This window comes from Copidosoma floridanum, unplaced genomic scaffold (assembly GCF_036245765.1).
Source record: "Copidosoma floridanum isolate Cflo_tuat_1 unplaced genomic scaffold, Cflo_Japanese_pri ptg000007l, whole genome shotgun sequence".
NCBI lineage: Eukaryota > Metazoa > Arthropoda > Insecta > Hymenoptera > Encyrtidae > Copidosoma > Copidosoma floridanum.
Window position 1 is genome coordinate 2,250,667 of NW_028321884.1, and position 17,245 is coordinate 2,267,911.

At 35.9% G+C, this 17,245-nt stretch overlaps 6 protein-coding genes across 9 annotated transcripts; 3 read left to right on the forward strand and 3 right to left on the reverse strand.

Annotated features, from left to right (window-relative positions):
- The first annotated feature begins 337 nt into the window (after window positions 1-337).
- Window positions 338-3,522, forward strand: Not10 (CCR4-NOT transcription complex subunit 10). The gene is made up of 9 exons (XM_014351197.2): window positions 338-903; window positions 1,004-1,404; window positions 1,478-1,587; window positions 1,667-2,015; window positions 2,100-2,451; window positions 2,535-2,924; window positions 2,995-3,107; window positions 3,187-3,265; window positions 3,334-3,522. The coding sequence occupies exons 1-9, from the start codon at window positions 471-473 to the stop codon at window positions 3,393-3,395; spliced, it is 2,289 nt and encodes a 762-aa protein (XP_014206683.2). The 5' UTR covers window positions 338-470; the 3' UTR covers window positions 3,396-3,522.
- Window positions 3,523-3,553: 31 nt separating this feature from the next.
- On the reverse strand, window positions 3,554-6,345 carry LOC106638385 (peptidyl-prolyl cis-trans isomerase FKBP8). 3 transcript variants are annotated; one of them, XM_089588650.1, is made up of 6 exons: window positions 6,329-6,345; window positions 5,406-5,551; window positions 4,776-5,121; window positions 4,480-4,694; window positions 4,096-4,403; window positions 3,554-4,035 (listed from the first exon to the last, which is right to left on the reverse strand). In XM_089588650.1, exons 3-6 carry the CDS (start codon window positions 5,103-5,105, stop codon window positions 3,731-3,733), a joined length of 1,158 nt encoding a protein of 385 aa, XP_089444776.1. In that variant the 5' UTR covers window positions 5,106-5,121; window positions 5,406-5,551; window positions 6,329-6,345; the 3' UTR covers window positions 3,554-3,730. The 3 variants fall into 3 exon arrangements, with proteins under 3 accessions (XP_089444776.1, XP_089444775.1, XP_014206998.2); XM_089588649.1 differs by having other exon boundaries at window positions 5,331-5,551; XM_014351512.2 differs by lacking the exon at window positions 6,329-6,345 and having other exon boundaries at window positions 5,331-5,552.
- A 648-nt stretch (window positions 6,346-6,993) lies between these two features.
- Ppib (peptidylprolyl isomerase B (cyclophilin B)) lies at window positions 6,994-8,866 on the forward strand. Its single transcript, XM_014349384.2, has 5 exons — window positions 6,994-7,258; window positions 7,529-7,712; window positions 7,966-7,992; window positions 8,077-8,261; window positions 8,347-8,866. Exons 1-5 carry the CDS (start codon window positions 7,157-7,159, stop codon window positions 8,479-8,481), a joined length of 633 nt encoding a protein of 210 aa, XP_014204870.1. The 5' UTR covers window positions 6,994-7,156; the 3' UTR covers window positions 8,482-8,866.
- Window positions 8,867-9,098: 232 nt separating this feature from the next.
- PGAP1 (GPI inositol-deacylase) lies at window positions 9,099-12,932 on the forward strand. The gene is made up of 9 exons (XM_014348625.3): window positions 9,099-9,461; window positions 9,539-9,704; window positions 9,776-9,990; window positions 10,070-10,513; window positions 10,581-10,858; window positions 10,936-11,367; window positions 11,431-11,844; window positions 11,930-12,304; window positions 12,398-12,932. Exons 1-9 carry the CDS (start codon window positions 9,306-9,308, stop codon window positions 12,663-12,665), a joined length of 2,748 nt encoding a protein of 915 aa, XP_014204111.2. The 5' UTR covers window positions 9,099-9,305; the 3' UTR covers window positions 12,666-12,932.
- Window positions 12,903-15,321, reverse strand: STUB1 (STIP1 homology and U-box containing protein 1). Its single transcript, XM_014351264.2, has 4 exons — window positions 14,885-15,321; window positions 14,603-14,801; window positions 13,807-14,126; window positions 12,903-13,724 (listed from the first exon to the last, which is right to left on the reverse strand). The coding sequence occupies exons 1-4, from the start codon at window positions 14,999-15,001 to the stop codon at window positions 13,482-13,484; spliced, it is 879 nt and encodes a 292-aa protein (XP_014206750.2). The 5' UTR covers window positions 15,002-15,321; the 3' UTR covers window positions 12,903-13,481.
- A 158-nt stretch (window positions 15,322-15,479) lies between these two features.
- Window positions 15,480-16,900, reverse strand: LOC106638467 (uncharacterized). Of its 2 annotated transcripts, none has more exons than XM_014351625.2 (2): window positions 16,589-16,900; window positions 15,480-16,473 (listed from the first exon to the last, which is right to left on the reverse strand). In XM_014351625.2, the coding sequence occupies exons 1-2, from the start codon at window positions 16,779-16,781 to the stop codon at window positions 15,803-15,805; spliced, it is 864 nt and encodes a 287-aa protein (XP_014207111.2). In that variant the 5' UTR covers window positions 16,782-16,900; the 3' UTR covers window positions 15,480-15,802. The 2 variants fall into 2 exon arrangements, with proteins under 2 accessions (XP_014207111.2, XP_014207118.2); XM_014351632.2 differs by having other exon boundaries at window positions 16,552-16,900.
- Window positions 16,901-17,245: the final 345 nt, after the last annotated feature.

Consider the following 17,245-nt stretch of genomic DNA (forward strand, 5'->3'; position numbering starts at 1 on the left):
TACACCGACGTGTTTTTTTTTTTTTTTTTTTTTTTTTTCACATTTTGCGTTTTGCATATGCCGAAGAGAGAAAAAAATTATTTAAAAATTTCTTTTATGTTACCATATACCAAGAAAATTATTGGTTTTACGTGAAAACACATTCAAGAGAAAACAATAGTTTTAAAAAAGGTTCCAAAGTTAAACAATTAAATGCGTCATTTTAAACTGTTGGGACGTGAAATCAGAAATTATTTATTCACAATCTTATATACCTATATATACATTTGAATGCGATTGAATGAGCATGAGCAGACAAGACAGAGTCGTTCAAGCAGTTCAGTCTGAGTCTGACCCTATATAGTGGAGCGCGTTGTGTGTTCGATGTGCGTGCGTGTAAAATCATCTGTTACTTATAATAATTTTGTCGCAGTATCACCAGTATATCACGGATTTTTTTACTTGAGGGCACAACATCATTAACAAAAACAATGAACAGCGCAAAGAACAACAACAGCATCGTTAAAGACGAAGCTCCAGCAGCATCACACGAGGCTCTGTCCGGCATCACACCCGAGGAGAACGAGCAGGAGCGCGAGCTCGCCCAGCGTGCTCTTCACGAGTACAACAAGAGCAACTACGAGGAGTGCTCCAAGATCCTGGGCCAGCTCGAGCGGCTCAGGCCTCATGACCTTAAGGTAACCCACAACAAATTGATCGTCGACTTTGAGAAGAGCATCGATGCCAGGAGGGTCGAGATCCTCACCAAGAGCCTCCAGGGGATCAGCAACAGCGCCAAGGAGACGGAGGCCCTCGAGAAGAGCGTCCTGCACTACAACCAGGCGGTCATGATGTATCACGCGGGACAGTACCGCGCCGCCCTCGAAATCGCCAATTCGCTCTTTTCCCTCATAGAGCCCATGGGTTTGTTTTTTCTTTTTACTTACATACACACAACTTTGACATTTTTGAGGATAAAGTCACACGGTTCGTTTAACCGTTATGTTTTTTTTATTTATTTCAGATGAACTTTTTGTACATAAAATTTGCCTGCTACTCATCGAGCTGCACTTGGCCCTTGGAAAGCAGGACACAGCACTAGCTGTCGTTCATTTTGCGGAAAATCATTTCACCTCAGCTGGTGCTATTGACGCTGTCAAATCAACTTTGGGTGAACAGAGTCCGAACCAGAAACAAGAGGCTTCGCTTAAAACTGCTGCCAAAGTTGTGACAAGTTTTGCAGCAGCATCTCCATCGGCAGCGGACAAAGATCAGAAGAAGGACAATTTTGACTCTGCCATGGATACAGATTTTAAGATAAAATTGTTAAAGTGCAAGCTCAGAGTGTATCTGAAGACGCTTCAAGTGAAAAATTACAGGAATGAACTCAAACTTAATTTGGTCTCTCGTCTGCTACCTATGTCTGTGAGTTCTTCAAAGAGTTTTAACTACATAAATCTCAGGAATGGCTTATCTATTTGCTGACTTGTTTTTCTAGCTTACCTCGACAATCTTGATGAGAGCAAATCACGAATTTTTGAGGAAAAATTTCAAAAAAGCCATTAAACTTTTAAACTCCATCGACAACAAGTCTGTTCCAGATTTCAAGTGAGTCATAAAATACTTGATACATAAAAAATTTCTAAATTTCTTACTATAAATTAAAATTGTTTGACCATTATATTAGAACTAGTGGTGAGTGTATTCCAGTTTTGTATTACAATAACATGGCTAGTATACATTTTGCTTTGGGGAAGCCAAATTTAGCCAGTTATTATTTAAAGGCTGCTATTAATGAAAATAAAAAAGCTGTTGAAAATTTGCAAAATACAGACAATATAAAGCCCCAACCACAGCTTCATGCTCTTATTAAAAGCAAACATTATGAATTAATGTACAGTCTAGGAGTTAGCTTTTTGTATTCAGGGCAAGCAGCAAAAGCTTTTGATTGTTTTATTGAGGCTGCCCAACAGTTTCACAACGAATCAAGACTTTGGTTGAGGATGGCAGAATGTTGTATTATTTGTCACAAACCTGTAAGTGTTGGATCATAAAATGGCAAAATCTCTGGCGAAATTTCTTAGTGACTCTATTTCTAGATAAAATTTATTTATTTTCAGTCAAATAAAGCAGATGTAGACATTCTTGAAGGTCGAAAAAATCTTGTTACTAAAATTATTGGGGAGAAAAACGAAAATTGTACAGTTAATAGGAAATTTATTTTAAATAACACTATGTCCAAAACATACACTTATGGGTATGAAGGATTATCTTTTGCAATACCTCAGCCGACTTTAGAATATGGAATGCTGTGTCTTAAAAATGCACTTTTTTTGCTACCAAAGTCAAAATATGAAGAAACAAATCTGCCTATGACAAATTTTCCTGCAGGAGAAGGAATAAAGAAAATGGCTGAAAGACATCATCCAATTTTCCTAGAAACTTTTTCAACAGCAGGGAATCCAAAACTAGGTAATGAGATATTCTTGGACTATGATCCCAATTATTTCATCTACATTAATTGGTTTAATTTTTTGTTTTTAATTTTTCAACAGCTAACAATATTTCAATGATGAATCCCAGTTCGAATCAAAACTCAAATACTCAAACTGAACCATGTCAACAAACAGTAGTAGAACATTTAAATTTAAAAATTAGTATTTTAACGGCTAGTGCATATGTTTCTTTGTGCTTGGGCGATTACATATCAGCACTGGAATACTCAAAATCTCTTCTCAGTATAAAGCAATTACCAGGTGCACAACGTTTGCTTGGAAATCTGTATGCAGCAGAGAGTTTAATATGTTTGGACAGAATATATGAGGCGCTGGAGTATTTGAAACCCGAAAAACTCCTTAATGCGTCTACTTATATTCCGATTCAAGAAATCAGTGATGACAAAGAAAAAGTTATTGAAGAAATCATTGAACAAAAACCTACTAAAGGTAAAGGACACTAATAAAACTATTTATAACCGCTAGAGAAAACACATGTTAATGAATTGAATTTATGTAGTTTCGTGGTATCCGTCAGATATGGCTTCTGCAACAGCGATTCTCCAGTACAACATGTCAGTTGCTTATGCAATTCGCGGAGAGTTAGATAAATGTACAGAGGTATTAAAACAGGTAAGTCACTGGATCAGAATATATACTCAAGATTGTTTCGTTTAATATACAAATTTTTAATTTTACACTCGTCTGTTAGATTTGGAATACAAGGAGACCAAATTCTGACATTCCTATACATGTAATCATGTTGGCTGTTTATATCGAATTACAACAAGGTAACTTTACTTTATTGGTAACAAAAGTTTTATGAATAAACTTTATCTTGACTTTAATTTTTATTTAGGAAATGCAGAAACCGCTCGTAACTTGATAGATAGGCACTACTGTTCGACATTGTCATTATGATTTAGTACACTTTAATGAGAAGAGCTATATTTAAATATATATACACATATAATATTTAAATTTGTAAGATCAATTTTGTAAATACTAGATTTATTTCGTTATTAAAAATCGTAATTGAAAAAATCAATATTTACTGTTTTTAATTTTTTTTTTTTTTTTATTGAATATAAAGATGTATACAAAGTTACCAGACAAATATAACAATAATTAACAACACACATCCTGCAGTTAAATTAAACCGTGCAATGGAATGCCTTAAAATTTTACTTGTTTTTTTTTTTTAACAAGAGTTTTAAATGCGCAAAGAAGCAATTATCTGTTTGAAAATGTAACAATCATGAAATAAATTTATAAGCAACAATCCCAACAACCGCGGCAATCGTTCCACCGAGCAAACTCCAGGTCACTTTGGTGCTAACTTTTTTTGTTTCTTTAACATTCAATTCACTTTTATTTTTATTATTTGTAGTTCCTAACATTTTACGGTAAAGATTTTTCTCATGCTGAGCATCTTTAGCGCTTTTTTTCTTCAAAACTTCCAATTCTTTTTGAACTGCTTTATTGTCAGGTTCAATTTTCAAGGCTTGTAATAAAACTGCAACAGCTTTGGCATGCTCCAACTTGACGTGTAAAATTTTTCCTGAAAAGTTATTGCAGGATTGTTAATTGTTTCGTAACGATTAATTCACGCTTATCCTACCTTTTCTAAAAAGTGCTTTAACATTTAAAGGTTGACATCTTAAAACATTCTCTACACTTTTCAAAGCAGCATCGTACGCCTCGCACTGCATCTGTGCAGCAGCCAAGTTATTGTGTACCACTAGTGAATCCTCGAGGATAGCTTGTAAATCAGCATCAGACACATGTTCTGTTCTTTCAGATTTTTCATTTTCTGGGGCACTCTCACTAGATGGAGAAAGATAATCCAGTGCTCTTCTGTAACTTTGGGTTGCCAGGGTATATTCCTTACGAGAAAACCACCAGTTTCCTCTTTCTTTCTTCTTATTTCTATAAAAGTATACAGTTAATATTATGTATAATTATTAAAAAAAAACTCTACCAGAATACATATGATAAAACGTACCCGATCTCTCTTTTTTTACTAATAGGTAATGTATCAATGTCAGGCTCAATTCCCACTCTTTTTAGCGTCACATTATAAATAAGTTTTGCGTTTGAAGGTATTTCTGGAAAAGGTCCTACTGCAGGTCTTCCTAGCGAGCCATAACCAAATCTTGCTTCTGCTTCAATAATGGCTTCCTCTTCTGTTTCCATTAATGCCAAAGCTAAATCCAGTCCCTGTGTGGTACAAATTAATTGTAAATTGATCAAACAGTGTTTGGAAGATGATGGCTTCTCAACAACATAAAATAAAATTACCTGAGTATACTCCACATCTCCAACTTGAACAATAAGGTCCTCTGCTTCATCGACAATCGTTCCATCTTCCAATTTGACAGTAAAACTTAACATACACAAGTCCAATCGGTTAGGCCTAGTGTTATCTTTGCCTGGTTTAACCACTTTTTTCCTTAACTGACCATTGCCTAGTATGTCCATCCACTCATTCACTGGATGATCGTTCAAACTAGCTTGCGTAAGGGGATCATTGGGATCAATGTCAAAGTTCAGCTCCTGCTTGATAAAATCAGCTTGCGAGTTATTTTCCTCAGGAGGCGGAGAAGCAGCGTCAACACCAACACTATCCATTATTATTCAGATCCACCTTGAATTTACAGAAAATATAGAGTAAGTATTTAAAACGTTAAAATCAAACAACTGGTTTATTTTCAAAAATTGCCGATTCACTCTGTTATTCACACTGTCTGTTTAACAATTAGATAATCTACTAAAGGCTTGATGACCGCGACAAACTAACAAACTCACGTATATGGTTAAAATGCACTGTCACATGGTAACAATAAAAAACAGTACCTTTAATTATATTTAAATATCAGGCTATATATATATATAGCATTCACTGCCCAAACAAGAGCAGAATGGTCAGACCTCTCGGATTTCCTCTGCCTTGAGAGTCCTTGTAAAAAGTGAAGGGAGGAGCAAATACGTGAGATTCTTCAAAGAGTGGACTTTGATATATCAAATATCAGTATCAATAATCTTGTGGGGCACTCGGAAGGTTCTGGCGAGGTAGCCTATAAAGTATAAGTCAGCACTACAGTGGGCGCAAAAAAAAATCTTTCAACGAAGAAAATATTATTGATAATTTTAATTACCTAGCTGCTATGATGATAAAAGATAGATAATTGTATAAAGTGTAATATAATAAAACACAATATAAGTATAATGTGTAAAATATATATTTACATACTATAACGTACACAACATTAAATTAAAGTTTATTGTATTCCTGTATTAATCATCATTCGAGTGGTGGAAAATTTTTTTAATTAGCTGTACCTATCTAGCTGTGACTTATACTTTTTCAGCCAATCACATCAGTGGGTTCCGCAGAACTCAGAAAGATATTCGAGCACAGTCATGGCTCGGAAAACATATTTTCTTAAGTTTTCTTTTAGATGTCTTGTAGATGTCATCCTTAAAGCTCAGAAATATATGTCTTTAAAATAAGATGGACATTAGAAGTCTAATAAGACTCTTCAAAAGATCATAAGAAATTATATGCGTTTACTGGGATGCATTATATGTTTTTTTGCAATAAAGAAATTTTCCTTGTATTATTTTCTCCTAAATAACTATAAATTCCCCGACTCGCTGGTCGAAAAATTAAAAAAATTTTACATCATGAACAATGTAATGTTGTACAAGCAAAAAAAAATCTTACAATCAACAAAAAAGCATCCCGTGATTGTTTTTCGCATATCTATACTACTATTTTTCAGTAAAACGTGTAGTAGTCTTGTGAAATGAGTTCTTATCTACATTCTAATCCCTTACCACCGTATACTTACTTGTTAAGTCATAATTGCGCGTGCATATGGACAACGTCGCTTATCTCTGAAAAAAAAAAAAAAAAACGTTTCCGTGAAAATAGAATTACAAAAAAATAAGTCCAAAATCACTAGGAAAACTCAAGTAAGGTATTTCTAAATTCATCTCCTAATTGTTCAAATAATTTACTTCAAAACTAAAAAAATCATATGTAAGTACATCGCAAATTGTGATTTTTATACACAGCAAACAGAATACAGTACATAAATTCTCAATTTGAAAAAAAAAAAAAAAAAAATAAAGAAATAAATAAATTGGTAAAGTGTTCAGAGTTTTCCAAGATAAGCTAGTAATTTAGCGATGCCACCTATTTTAAAATTGAATACGATCGGGGCCGGTGTTTCGTTGACCAATCGCTGAGTTCCAACGCAAATAACTTTACATGTACTTTTTAAAATATACTTATCTTTTCCCCCCTCAAGCGTAATAATCAAGTACATGCGAATTTCAGCAACGAGATTTCGCATCCGTCCGCAAAATATATACTTGCTTATGCAACAATAGGCGATACTTTATTAATTTTTTCGTGTACAGGTGCATACATCCTTCGACTTGTTGAACATTTTCCCGCCCTGATCCAAACCGACAACTCATCGCTTCGGGGGGGGGTGTGTCGAAGCTCTCTCTCTCGGAGTAATCGTCGGAGACTTGGAGCGCGCAAGCAAGCCACATCAGCTATACTCGGCTCCCGTCGCCCTGCCGACATCAGTTAGACAACGGCGATTTTCCACAGGCACTGGTTGTTCAGCTGGAAGGAATATTTCAGACGAAAGTACCTCATCCTGGCCATGAAGGCGATAATCCTGGTATCGTGCCTCTTGGCGGTCGTCCTCTGCGTGTTTGCCGATGACGAAAGTTCCGCTAAAAAAGGACCGAAGGTTACGCACAAGGTACGTTATACCTGTTGGATTTTAACATATTTCTCTTTTGCCTACTATTTTTTACATACAACCTATGTAGCGTCGTCATTATAGCGCTTTTTTTTGTGTCCTTTGTTTGAGGATGTAGTCTATAGCTGTAAAGCTAACACATAAGTAGCGTTGAATAAAACATATTGTGTGCCATTGTATATTCTTAATATAATGTTATCGCTGGACACTGTATAGATAATAGCGCGAATTTTATGTCTCGTGCTTACATGATTTATTTTTGTTGTATAGGTCTGGTTTGACGTGGCGATTGGAGGTAAAAAAATTGGTAAAATAGAAATCGGTCTGTTTGGAAAAACCGTGCCCAAGACCGTGGAAAACTTTTATCAACTCGCACTGAAGAAAGAGAAAGGCAAGGGATACAAGGGCAGTTCGTTCCACAGGGTGATTAAGAGCTTTATGATTCAGGGTGGAGGTATGATACAACCTTTTTTTCTTTTTACCGTCTAATAATTTTAATTCAGCGACAACTTCGAATTTTGATTCATCCAAGCGTTTGATTTTCTTGACATGCAAATTCATTTACTTTTATTGATCTACTGATTAAATGTTACTTAGTTTCTTATATTTCATAGAATACTATTTGTTTACTGGAATTTATTCTTTGTTTTACTGAAATTAGTTGAAAAATTGGTATACCGCGATAATGACAATTTTTTTTTTTTCAGATTTCACTAAAGGGGATGGCACAGGCGGTAGGTAAAAGTTTTCTCTTCAACAATTTTGTTTTTAACGTTAAAACGGATATATAAAATTTTCTGTTGGTGTCACATTTTTAGGTACCAGCATTTATGGCGACAGGTTTGAAGATGAGAATTTCAAGCTGAAGCACTATGGGGCTGGTTGGCTTTCAATGGCTAATGCAGGAAAAAATACTAATGGCTCTCAGTTCTTTATCACCACTGTAAAAACAACCTGGCTTGATGGTAGACACGTTGTGTTTGGAAAAGTCATTAAAGGAATAGTAAGACTCAAATATGCTTTCTGTTCTGAACGTTTTCGTTATTGGCACATTTGTGAAACAAAGCTGATGTTTCGTAATTTTACAGGATGTTGTTAGGAAAATTGAATCCACTAAAACTGGCGCAAATGACAAGCCAGTTGAGCCTGTTACTATTGAAGACTGCGGTGGCGAGGAACTCGAAGTGCCATTTAATGTGGCCAAAGAGGAGTCTAAGGAATAAACCTGCCAATAAATCACCGTGATAATTTTTTATACAATTTTGCACAAAATGTTCCACACTTTTTGTAAAGAAATTCATTATATTAAATCTATTTACTAAAAAAAATATCTTTTTTTTTCTCTATTTCTTTACAAAATCAAAAGTGATATCTTATCAGACAAGATTAATTTATTTATAATACATAGCAAATCTGAGTATGTACAAACTGTAAACTCAGTTGCTTCCCAGTGACAACTTGAAGCCAATTACTTACTAATGTAATAAGAAAGTAACTATTCACCATTGCCTTCAATTGGAGTTCTATTGGAAGATAAGAGAGTCTAAAGATAGGGTGTATGGGTGCGTTAACGTAAGTAATCTAAAGCAGTTAATGTAACATAAAGAACCTCTACAAGGGCGCATTTTACGTAAACGTATTTATACTTTTTTTTTTTTTTTATATTGTACACACATACTTTTTAGAGTTTTTACTTAAGCGATAGTCAACGAACGTCCCCCGGCTGTTTGATAAATATATGATAACTTGGGTACATGTGTACAATTTATACCAGTCTCCAACTCCAACTCCAATACCAAGTTACCAACACCCCCCGTCGCGCCGTCACCCGTCACCCGTCACCCCCTTCATATATATTATATATCAGTATATATCACACCGGCTGGCCACGGTCATCATCGACGTAAAATAGTTCGTGTTTTTTAATTCCCTTAACCTTCACTCTCGAAATTTTGGCAAAACCTCAGTCCTAGCCCTACATGAGTCATAAAAAGTAACAAATTAATTCAAAGTCATTAGTATGTATAAGTGGTAAATCGAGTGAAAAATGAATTTATTCAAAATCTCCGTCATCTATGGGATAGTGTTGTCTGTGTCTTTTCTGGTTCTTATACTCTATGTACTTGGAGCAACTCGTTATGTTGTCAAAAATGAGGATAACACATGCGATATGACTTACATGTTTGAATATCCTCAGTACGTGGTGAGTACATACATTATTTTCATTTAATATTTATGACATTCACTGAACTTGAACTGATAATTTTTGAATTTCAACAGAGAATTAGTTTGAATAGCGAAAATGATGTATCCGAGGATGCTGCGTATCCAAGATTTAAGCTGTTTGCCTATGGAGAAGGTTTCGTCACGGAACGTCTAAGAAGAATGCACTTCACTGGAATCCCAGCATTATTCATACCTGGAAACGCGGGCTCGCACGAACAAGGTTTTTGTACAACACATGAACCGTTTTTTCATCATTTTCATGGCTCACTGAATGTTTCATGGATATTTCAGCACGTTCCCTGGCTTCGGTTAGTTTGAGAAAAAGTTTGAAATACAAAACCCCATTTCACTTTGATTACTTTTCAATATCATTTGGCAAAGATTATTCCGGTATATACGGAGGGATATTGAAAGAACAAGCCAAGTACACTGTTAAATGTATAAAAAAAATACTTTCACTTTACAAGGGTAGAGCGAAAAATATTGTATTGATAGGCCACTCTATGGTTAGTATTGGAAAAATGAAAATAATTTCATTATTTATTTACCAAATAAGTACATGAAAAAATTACATCTGCATTTTAGGGTGGAGTCATTGCCAAAGGAGCCCTTTTACTTGTACCTGAGATTAATAGTAATGTTGTTAGTATTTTAATAACATTATCAACACCGCATATGCCTTCGATTTATCCAGATTACACATTTTATAAGTATTACATGAATTTAGAGAGTAACATGAAAACTTTGAAACGCAATGGCACATCCGTAATATCAATTGGTGGAGGTCCAAGAGACATACTCGTTCCTTCGTCTCAAACAGTTGACGACTACGCCGATTTAAATGCACTTACAACTCACATCCCAGGAGTTTGGAGATCGATGGACCATCTTAATATTTTATGGTGTAAACAGTTTGTTTTAAATGTAGTAAGATGTTTATTTGATTGCGTAAATGCTACGTTAAGGCCTCCTAGTATTACTGACAATGAAGATGTTAGAATGATGGCTTTCAATTGGCATTTTAATCAGGTACTTGTGTAAAGAAAAATTTTTTTTAATTTTAAAAGTACATTACTAAGTTATATAAATTTTACAGCCCTACAGCATTCAGAAGCATATACCCGGTGTAATATACTCTGAAAAAGTTACTTTTCCTAACGAGCCCAGTGAATGGATTGAAGATTTACGTCGACAATACACTTGGAGAAGCAAAGATTATTTTAATGACAAATCCAAGAAACCTAGTACAATATACCTGATGATCAGTTTAAATGCACCGATCGATGCTCTGTCCATTGATGCTGTTTATTTGAAAACAAAGGACTGGATTTTTGCCTGTTCTGCTTCTGATGTACGCGGACATTCAAAAGTGTGGTAGGTACTCTATTGGTGTTGAAAATTTACAATTGAATTGAACAGATTAATAATAATTTGCTGTCGATGATTATTAGCCCATGGGGTTGGAATCTATCCAATCGCACTAAAGTCGTTCCTGACATAAGCAGAAAACCTGGGAAATACTCGGTAGATTTGGATTTGAACGAAATCCGTGATTTAAGAGTTTCTCATGTAGTTGTTAAAGTTCCGGCTCAAAGAATTAAACACTTCATGGAAAAAGACGACGATGACGATGATGATAATCAAATTATCCAAATTGATGGATACATGCGTGGAGGAAGGTTTAGACGAGTTAGCTCAGTAGCTTGGCCTACCGATACCGGAAGTCTCCGCTACTACGTCTATTTGGATAGAATAACTGACGCGGTATCGGTGGAGTTTGAAAATGCAACTTGCTACGACAATACTCAGCCACATTATGCTATGGTTGAATTAATTGAACCTTGGACAACGGGATCTCGGCAGATTCAATTTTTCGCCAATACGTAAGTCGCGTTACCTTGTTTTTAAAAAATGCAATAGGATTTACTTATGATGTACATTTTCAGGGATGACGATGCAAGAGTGATGACATTGCAGACGGTACATTCACAAAGATTACACGCCATGAAGACAAAAAGTGCTGAAATGAGGATAACTTTAGACCCTAATTGTTTGTACAAAATTCGCGTGCAAAGGGCTGGTTTGATCGACAGAATTTCGTGTATGGTTCGAGATCGCTGGACCCTCATTTATCCTATAATCATTGGATTTCTCCTTTTGACCATCGGTCAAAGAATCGACTGTAATAATGAAAGAAAAACGAGCACCAGTGTGATAATAATCGTTACCATGATTTTATGTATTAGTTTGAATCTAGTTCTCGAGTGTTTTGTCGGTATAGCCATCCTTCATATCTTGGCCATAGGAGTTTGCTGTTTGGTAGTGTTTTTTGGATCAATAGCACATAAAATTGCTGTGAGGTAACAACACAACTTGCAATATTTTTCGGCATTCATTGTGCACTCGAGCATTTGGCACGTAATGCTAAAATTTTTTACCATGCAGATTTTTAGCCAGAGCAGTAACTTTTTCTACCACATGGTCAGACTGGGTACTTGGAGGATTGGTCAATCAATTGCCGATCGTAACGGCTGGTATCTTACTCTCTATGATAACAGCTACTTGTGGAGCTCTGGCGATGCTCCTATCTATTTTTCTACATTTTTTAAGACTGACTCAAATGTACGAGGATTATTTGGAGGAATTGTTGTTGGCAACAATGAGACACTTTAATTTATTGAAAAAGAAGAAAAACGGGAAGAGCGAATCTGGTGATTCTATCAGACAGAACATTTTCAATCAAATATTGCTATTCTTGTTTTGGTGCTTTGCGGCTTTACCAGCTGTGCCATCAGCGCTCGTGTGGGCAAAGAACTTTAGGTAAATATATACCACACTAATATGTTACACTATATTTCAGTGGTCCATCCTTTGAAATAATTGATTTTTTTTTAATTTCAAACTCTTTTGCAGTTACAGTACGAGATTAGCTTCAGAAGATGAAGTATTTTTATGTAGTTGGATCGTCATGGTTGCATTCGGAACTTCTGGATTAGTAAAAATACCCACGACTCCTATTAATTCTAATAAAACGAAATTGCTGTCAGTTGCATTGTTTTGTTTTGGATGGATGGCACTGGTGATATCCGCTACATCTAATGCAGCCCATTATTACTGGTGCTTTCCTCCCTGCCTTGCCGTTGTAGTTGCACTGCTTTCGATAAACTCTCTTCAGTCGTAAAGTAGTACAATCAATATGTATTTTTTTTATATGTATTAACTGTTTTTTAATACAACTGTGCTCATTATGCTGATGTTAGTTTTTATGAATTGACGTGTTGAATAGTCGCGTGAAATTGTAAGAGTATGTAATAATAGTATTAAACTTTTCTATTGAAGAGTCCCAGTGAAAAAAAATTAATTTATAAAAAGAGTTGACGTAGAAATAAACTAGCTTTGTATATATAAACATAAGACCGTCTCTGAGAGAATTTATTTTATATACAATTTATTATTTATTTATATACCAATTAAAGGAGTTGATGGATGAGAGGCTATACATTTTTCAAATTTGAATACTGTAAACTTTTGTAGAAGGAAGTAAAATGAGATATAAAATTAAACAATAAGATCACCAAAAAAATAACTAGTCTAGATAAAATTTTTTTGATCAATACATATTAGAAAACTTAAAAAATACACTGGTACACACACAGTCATAAAATTTCATTAACTTTATTGTAATTTATAAATCAAAGACTTAAACGCAAAAAATTAATATATTACAACAATCAGCGTGAAAGTATAATCTTGTAACACAATAAAGATGTTTCAAAAAAAAAAAATAATAATTAATTAAGAAGAACTATCCTGTAGTTTTAGATATTCTATAAATATACTTTTTTGTAGTCTGTTTTATAAACAAAAATATTCTTCTAAATATAGTGCCTTTTTTACATTTTCATTAGTATTACAGTCGAAACTAAGATACTTATACGTATCGTCTTATAATTAAAAATATTTTATTGAGTCTTTCATGTTCTTGCCTAAGGTTTTATTAATAGTCAAGAGCCCACTCGTTTTCTTGCAAAAAAGCATCTACCACCTCTTTCATTGCAAGATTAGGTATCAGTTGATCCTGTGTTAATCGAACTCGCGTCACTGGGTCAAAGTGACCGACTCTTTGAAGATGTTCTTCAATGTCTTTTCTTTCATAAGTTATACCGCTTGGCGTGATTACGGGCTCTTGCAGTATTTCGAAGCTTATTTTTCCGCATAAATAGTCAGGAACATCACGTTTCTATAAAAATTAAACATGGTTATACAAACTTTGTTAAGAGAACAATGTAAAAATTTCAAAAACTATGAAAAACTTTACTCACTCTTCTATTGTCATCAACTTTAGCAAATAAATCATTAAGCTGAGCCATGGAAGAGTCTCGCTTTTCTTCAATCTCTCTACGAAGATCTGCAAAGTGTGAATTGTCCTCTCCCTCTTTTCCTTCGCCCTCTTTCTTTTGAAGCTCAGCTAAACTTCTGTCCGCATCTTCAATAATTAGTTTGTTCACGTATGACTGGAGCTCGATTTCTTGATTGATTCTCTGCTCCTCTTTAATTTGGAAACGCCTTTTCCTAACTTGTCTTAAAACACTAGTCATGTCATCTCCATAATTGAGTTTCTGCTCCTTGGCCAAATCGTGAGCTAAAAAGTTGCAACATTATTAATTAAATAATCTCAAATAATCGTAATTATCAGCAACTAGGAAGAATGTTTCACATTAAAATCGAAATTATATATATTACTTAAATGAGTTTTCATTAATAAATCATTTGCAGCTTATCTTGCATAAATACTATTGAAATTCATTATTTATTTATAATACAATGACGAGCAGCACGTATTTTTCAAAAAAATTACTATGGAAGAAAACTTGGATGGTAACTGAGGAAACTTCATTACATACAAACTTAATATTTTTTCTTAAACTTCTCAAGCTCTTTCAAAACAATTAAAACTACATCAATCGCATAACGTGTTCCATGCACACTTAAAAAATAAACGGCGTTTATCTTGTCCGTACATTTAATATTCACTGGATGTTATCACCTGTCATTGTGATAACGAAAAAATGACTAGACAAAGAAAAAGAACAAAAAAACACCCCACTTGGTACTTACCTCTCTGCAGATGCTTGATGGATTCATCGTATAGTTCGAGTCCTTGGAGCGCGAGGCCAAGGAAAAAGTGTCCCTTGACAAGATTTGCGTCGATATCCAAGGCCCGTCGGCAATCCTGACAAGAAGATTCGAACCTCTTGAGCTTCAGGTACGACAGAGCTCTGTTCGTGAAGTAAAGAGCCTGATTTGGATTCTTGATCTGACGAAAATAACAAAGTCAATCGTTTAAGTACCCAGGGTCCAGCTTTTTGTGAATTGCACACCCAAACACACACGACTTACGATTGCCTTTGTGTAACAATTCGCAGCATCCTCGTACTTGTGAAGACTAAACAGGCGGTTGCCCTGCTCCTTGAGCTCCTTATCCGAAAGATTTGCGGTTGAGTACATCTTACTCATGTTTGCATCGACGTGGGGCCCGTCGTTGAACGCCGCAGTATATGTTTATAAAATAAACGAAAAACAGGCAAAGAACGTCGATAATCTCTTGCTACGCGATTTCTTCATTTGCCCCGTTTGTGTTTACCGCTTGGATATACGTACCCCGAGAGCCGCGGAGAGTCACATCGAGTTTACTCAAACACAACAAGGCCAACACCGTCGTTTATTCAAGCGCAAGTACTGCGGATGAGGACAATGAGGATTGGAGGTTCTGTGGATATTTTATTCGTCGTCGTTTACCAGTTGTCGACACACCGCTACAATTTCAACACGTATATACTTACATACGTCCAGTGCGGGTATATACCTGTATATACTGAGCTGCTCCAAAAATACGTGGTTCGCTAGATCCGCGTTCCGCCGCATTGGTTGTTGTCAATCGTGTCGAGTTTGAATAAGGTAGGATGAGCGATTGTTTTACATAGTAGTCATCGAATAAAATATATTTAAATTTATTTATTATGATTCTGGTACACCTAAAGCTATGGTAAAAATCCGTTAGTACCAATTATTATTATTTTTTTTTAAATTTGTACAAATACTTTTGTTGTATTCAAAGCTATACCTATAATGTACAAATTATATCAAATTAACAAATTTAACATCAACAGCTTAAAAGTAAAGATTTGTGCGCTTTGCGGTGATCGAACACATCACAGATTACAATTATAATTGTAGTGACGATTTGAACTATGTAGGCTGATTGCACGGATTACATATATATTATACATATATTAGGTAATTAAAACATTAAGTGGGTTAAATTTTAGATAAACTGTAAACTCGCAGAGGCTTCTTGGTGATTGGATGTATGGTACTGTCTACGGTGATGCCCATCCTGTGATCCAGATATTCCTTCACCTTGGATGCCAGCAGGCGATTGTTTTGATGAACATTTGGATCGGACATGAATTCTTCGAGTTTCATCCATTTACATTCCTTAATCTCTCTACTACACTTGACGATTTCAAATGTCGTGGGAACCAAGCATGAAATCGTGTAAATGTCAGAGCACCCAAAGACGCAATCGTGGGCGTGTCTGAGAGCCAGCATGCACTTGAACTTGGCAACGACACCAGTCTCTTCGAAAACCTCCCTCTCCACAGCAGAGGTGAGATCTTCTCCGGGCTCAACGTACCCCCCGGGCAATTTCCAATTATTGGCGATTCCGTGTTCCTCCTTGACAACGAGTATCTCCCCGGTTTCGTCGTTCAAGACGACAGCGCCAACTCCTAGCACAGTGTGGGCGTACGGAGGCACGTTGCAATTCTCGTGACTGGGTAGCCAGCGGTACAAAGTGGCCTGATCTTCCTTGGCGTGATGAAACTTGAAGTCTCTCTTGGTCAGCTCGGGTATCCAGTGACTCTGACCGATATCCACTCTGAACCATATCGTTCTCTTCTTATCTTTGATCCACTGATCCAAAGAGGCTGAGGAACAAACAGAAAAAAAACGCTTAGTCACTTGCTGTGTTGTAAAAAATACGAAAAAAAAAAAAAAAAAAATACCATTGACCATAAGTAGCGCAATGTCAATGTGAAGCACCTTGAAGCCGATGCGGGAAGTTGTTTGGCTCACAGGGCTCCTTTGTTGAGTCAACGATGACGCTGTTGTATCGATCCAGCTTGCCTAGAAAGCAGAGTCCGTCTTGTTGTTGTTGTTGTTGCTCAGCCATAATAACCGCGAAAAAGTTTTTGTCAACGCGCCTGCGAAACAAATCAGCTAGCCTCTTAAACATCGACTGACAATGCCCGCGTTTCCGCTCGGAGGTATACGTGTAATCGTAGTACCACAACGCGCAACATATATCTCGACAACACGGCGCCTATAGGAAAGTTTATTGTGTTCATGTCTGACTATCCGACTCTCCATGGAGATGACGTATGCGCTATTGCGTGCAAGAGTGTGTATACGTGTTATGTCACAGAGAATAATTTTCTTGTATCGATCAGCTGATTCTCTCTCGCGCGCTTTACTTTGAATTTATACTCTCTTGGTTCGGGCGGACCATGGACCTATGAGAACTGCTATCGTATATTTTCCTTGCGACAATTACCCATACTCATATTTTGTTGATGAAGGTAAATAGGATTCCATTCCGTCACCTATGCTATCGTCGACCATGCATGCATCAGCTGTATTTTTGGGGGGGATGCTCATGGGATTCACAAAGGAAAAATGAAAGTAATGCGAGAAATTGCA

What these genes read in the sequence shown, in the direction of transcription:
- Not10 (XM_014351197.2), top strand. Translation starts at nt 471, where the DNA reads ATGAACAGCGCAAAGAACAACAACAGCATCGTTAAAGACGAAGCTCCA. An exon ending in CTCGTCTGCTACCTATGTCT is followed by an intron (nt 1,405 to 1,477) that starts GTGAGTTCTTCA and finishes TTGTTTTTCTAG; the next exon opens with CTTACCTCGACAATCTTGAT. An exon ending in TTATATCGAATTACAACAAG is followed by an intron (nt 3,266 to 3,333) that starts GTAACTTTACTT and finishes ATTTTTATTTAG; the next exon opens with GAAATGCAGAAACCGCTCGT.
- LOC106638385 (XM_089588650.1), bottom strand. Translation starts at nt 5,105, where the DNA reads ATGGATAGTGTTGGTGTTGACGCTGCTTCTCCGCCTCCTGAGGAAAAT. An exon ending in GAGATGTGGAGTATACTCAG is followed by an intron (nt 4,695 to 4,775) that starts GTAATTTTATTT and finishes TGTACCACACAG; the next exon opens with GGACTGGATTTAGCTTTGGC. An exon ending in AGTAAAAAAAGAGAGATCGG is followed by an intron (nt 4,404 to 4,479) that starts GTACGTTTTATC and finishes ATACTTTTATAG; the next exon opens with AAATAAGAAGAAAGAAAGAG.
- Ppib (XM_014349384.2), top strand. Translation starts at nt 7,157, where the DNA reads ATGAAGGCGATAATCCTGGTATCGTGCCTCTTGGCGGTCGTCCTCTGC. An exon ending in GACCGAAGGTTACGCACAAG is followed by an intron (nt 7,259 to 7,528) that starts GTACGTTATACC and finishes TTTGTTGTATAG; the next exon opens with GTCTGGTTTGACGTGGCGAT. An exon ending in GAAAAGTCATTAAAGGAATA is followed by an intron (nt 8,262 to 8,346) that starts GTAAGACTCAAA and finishes GTAATTTTACAG; the next exon opens with GATGTTGTTAGGAAAATTGA.
- PGAP1 (XM_014348625.3), top strand. Translation starts at nt 9,306, where the DNA reads ATGAATTTATTCAAAATCTCCGTCATCTATGGGATAGTGTTGTCTGTG. An exon ending in ATTCAATTTTTCGCCAATAC is followed by an intron (nt 11,368 to 11,430) that starts GTAAGTCGCGTT and finishes GTACATTTTCAG; the next exon opens with GGATGACGATGCAAGAGTGA. An exon ending in GCACATAAAATTGCTGTGAG is followed by an intron (nt 11,845 to 11,929) that starts GTAACAACACAA and finishes TTTACCATGCAG; the next exon opens with ATTTTTAGCCAGAGCAGTAA.
- STUB1 (XM_014351264.2), bottom strand. Translation starts at nt 15,001, where the DNA reads ATGAGTAAGATGTACTCAACCGCAAATCTTTCGGATAAGGAGCTCAAG. An exon ending in ATTGTTACACAAAGGCAATC is followed by an intron (nt 14,802 to 14,884) that starts GTAAGTCGTGTG and finishes TATTTTCGTCAG; the next exon opens with ATCAAGAATCCAAATCAGGC. An exon ending in AAGTTGATGACAATAGAAGA is followed by an intron (nt 13,725 to 13,806) that starts GTGAGTAAAGTT and finishes TAATTTTTATAG; the next exon opens with AAACGTGATGTTCCTGACTA.
- LOC106638467 (XM_014351625.2), bottom strand. Translation starts at nt 16,781, where the DNA reads ATGTTTAAGAGGCTAGCTGATTTGTTTCGCAGGCGCGTTGACAAAAAC. An exon ending in CTTCCCGCATCGGCTTCAAG is followed by an intron (nt 16,474 to 16,588) that starts GTGCTTCACATT and finishes TTTGTTCCTCAG; the next exon opens with CCTCTTTGGATCAGTGGATC.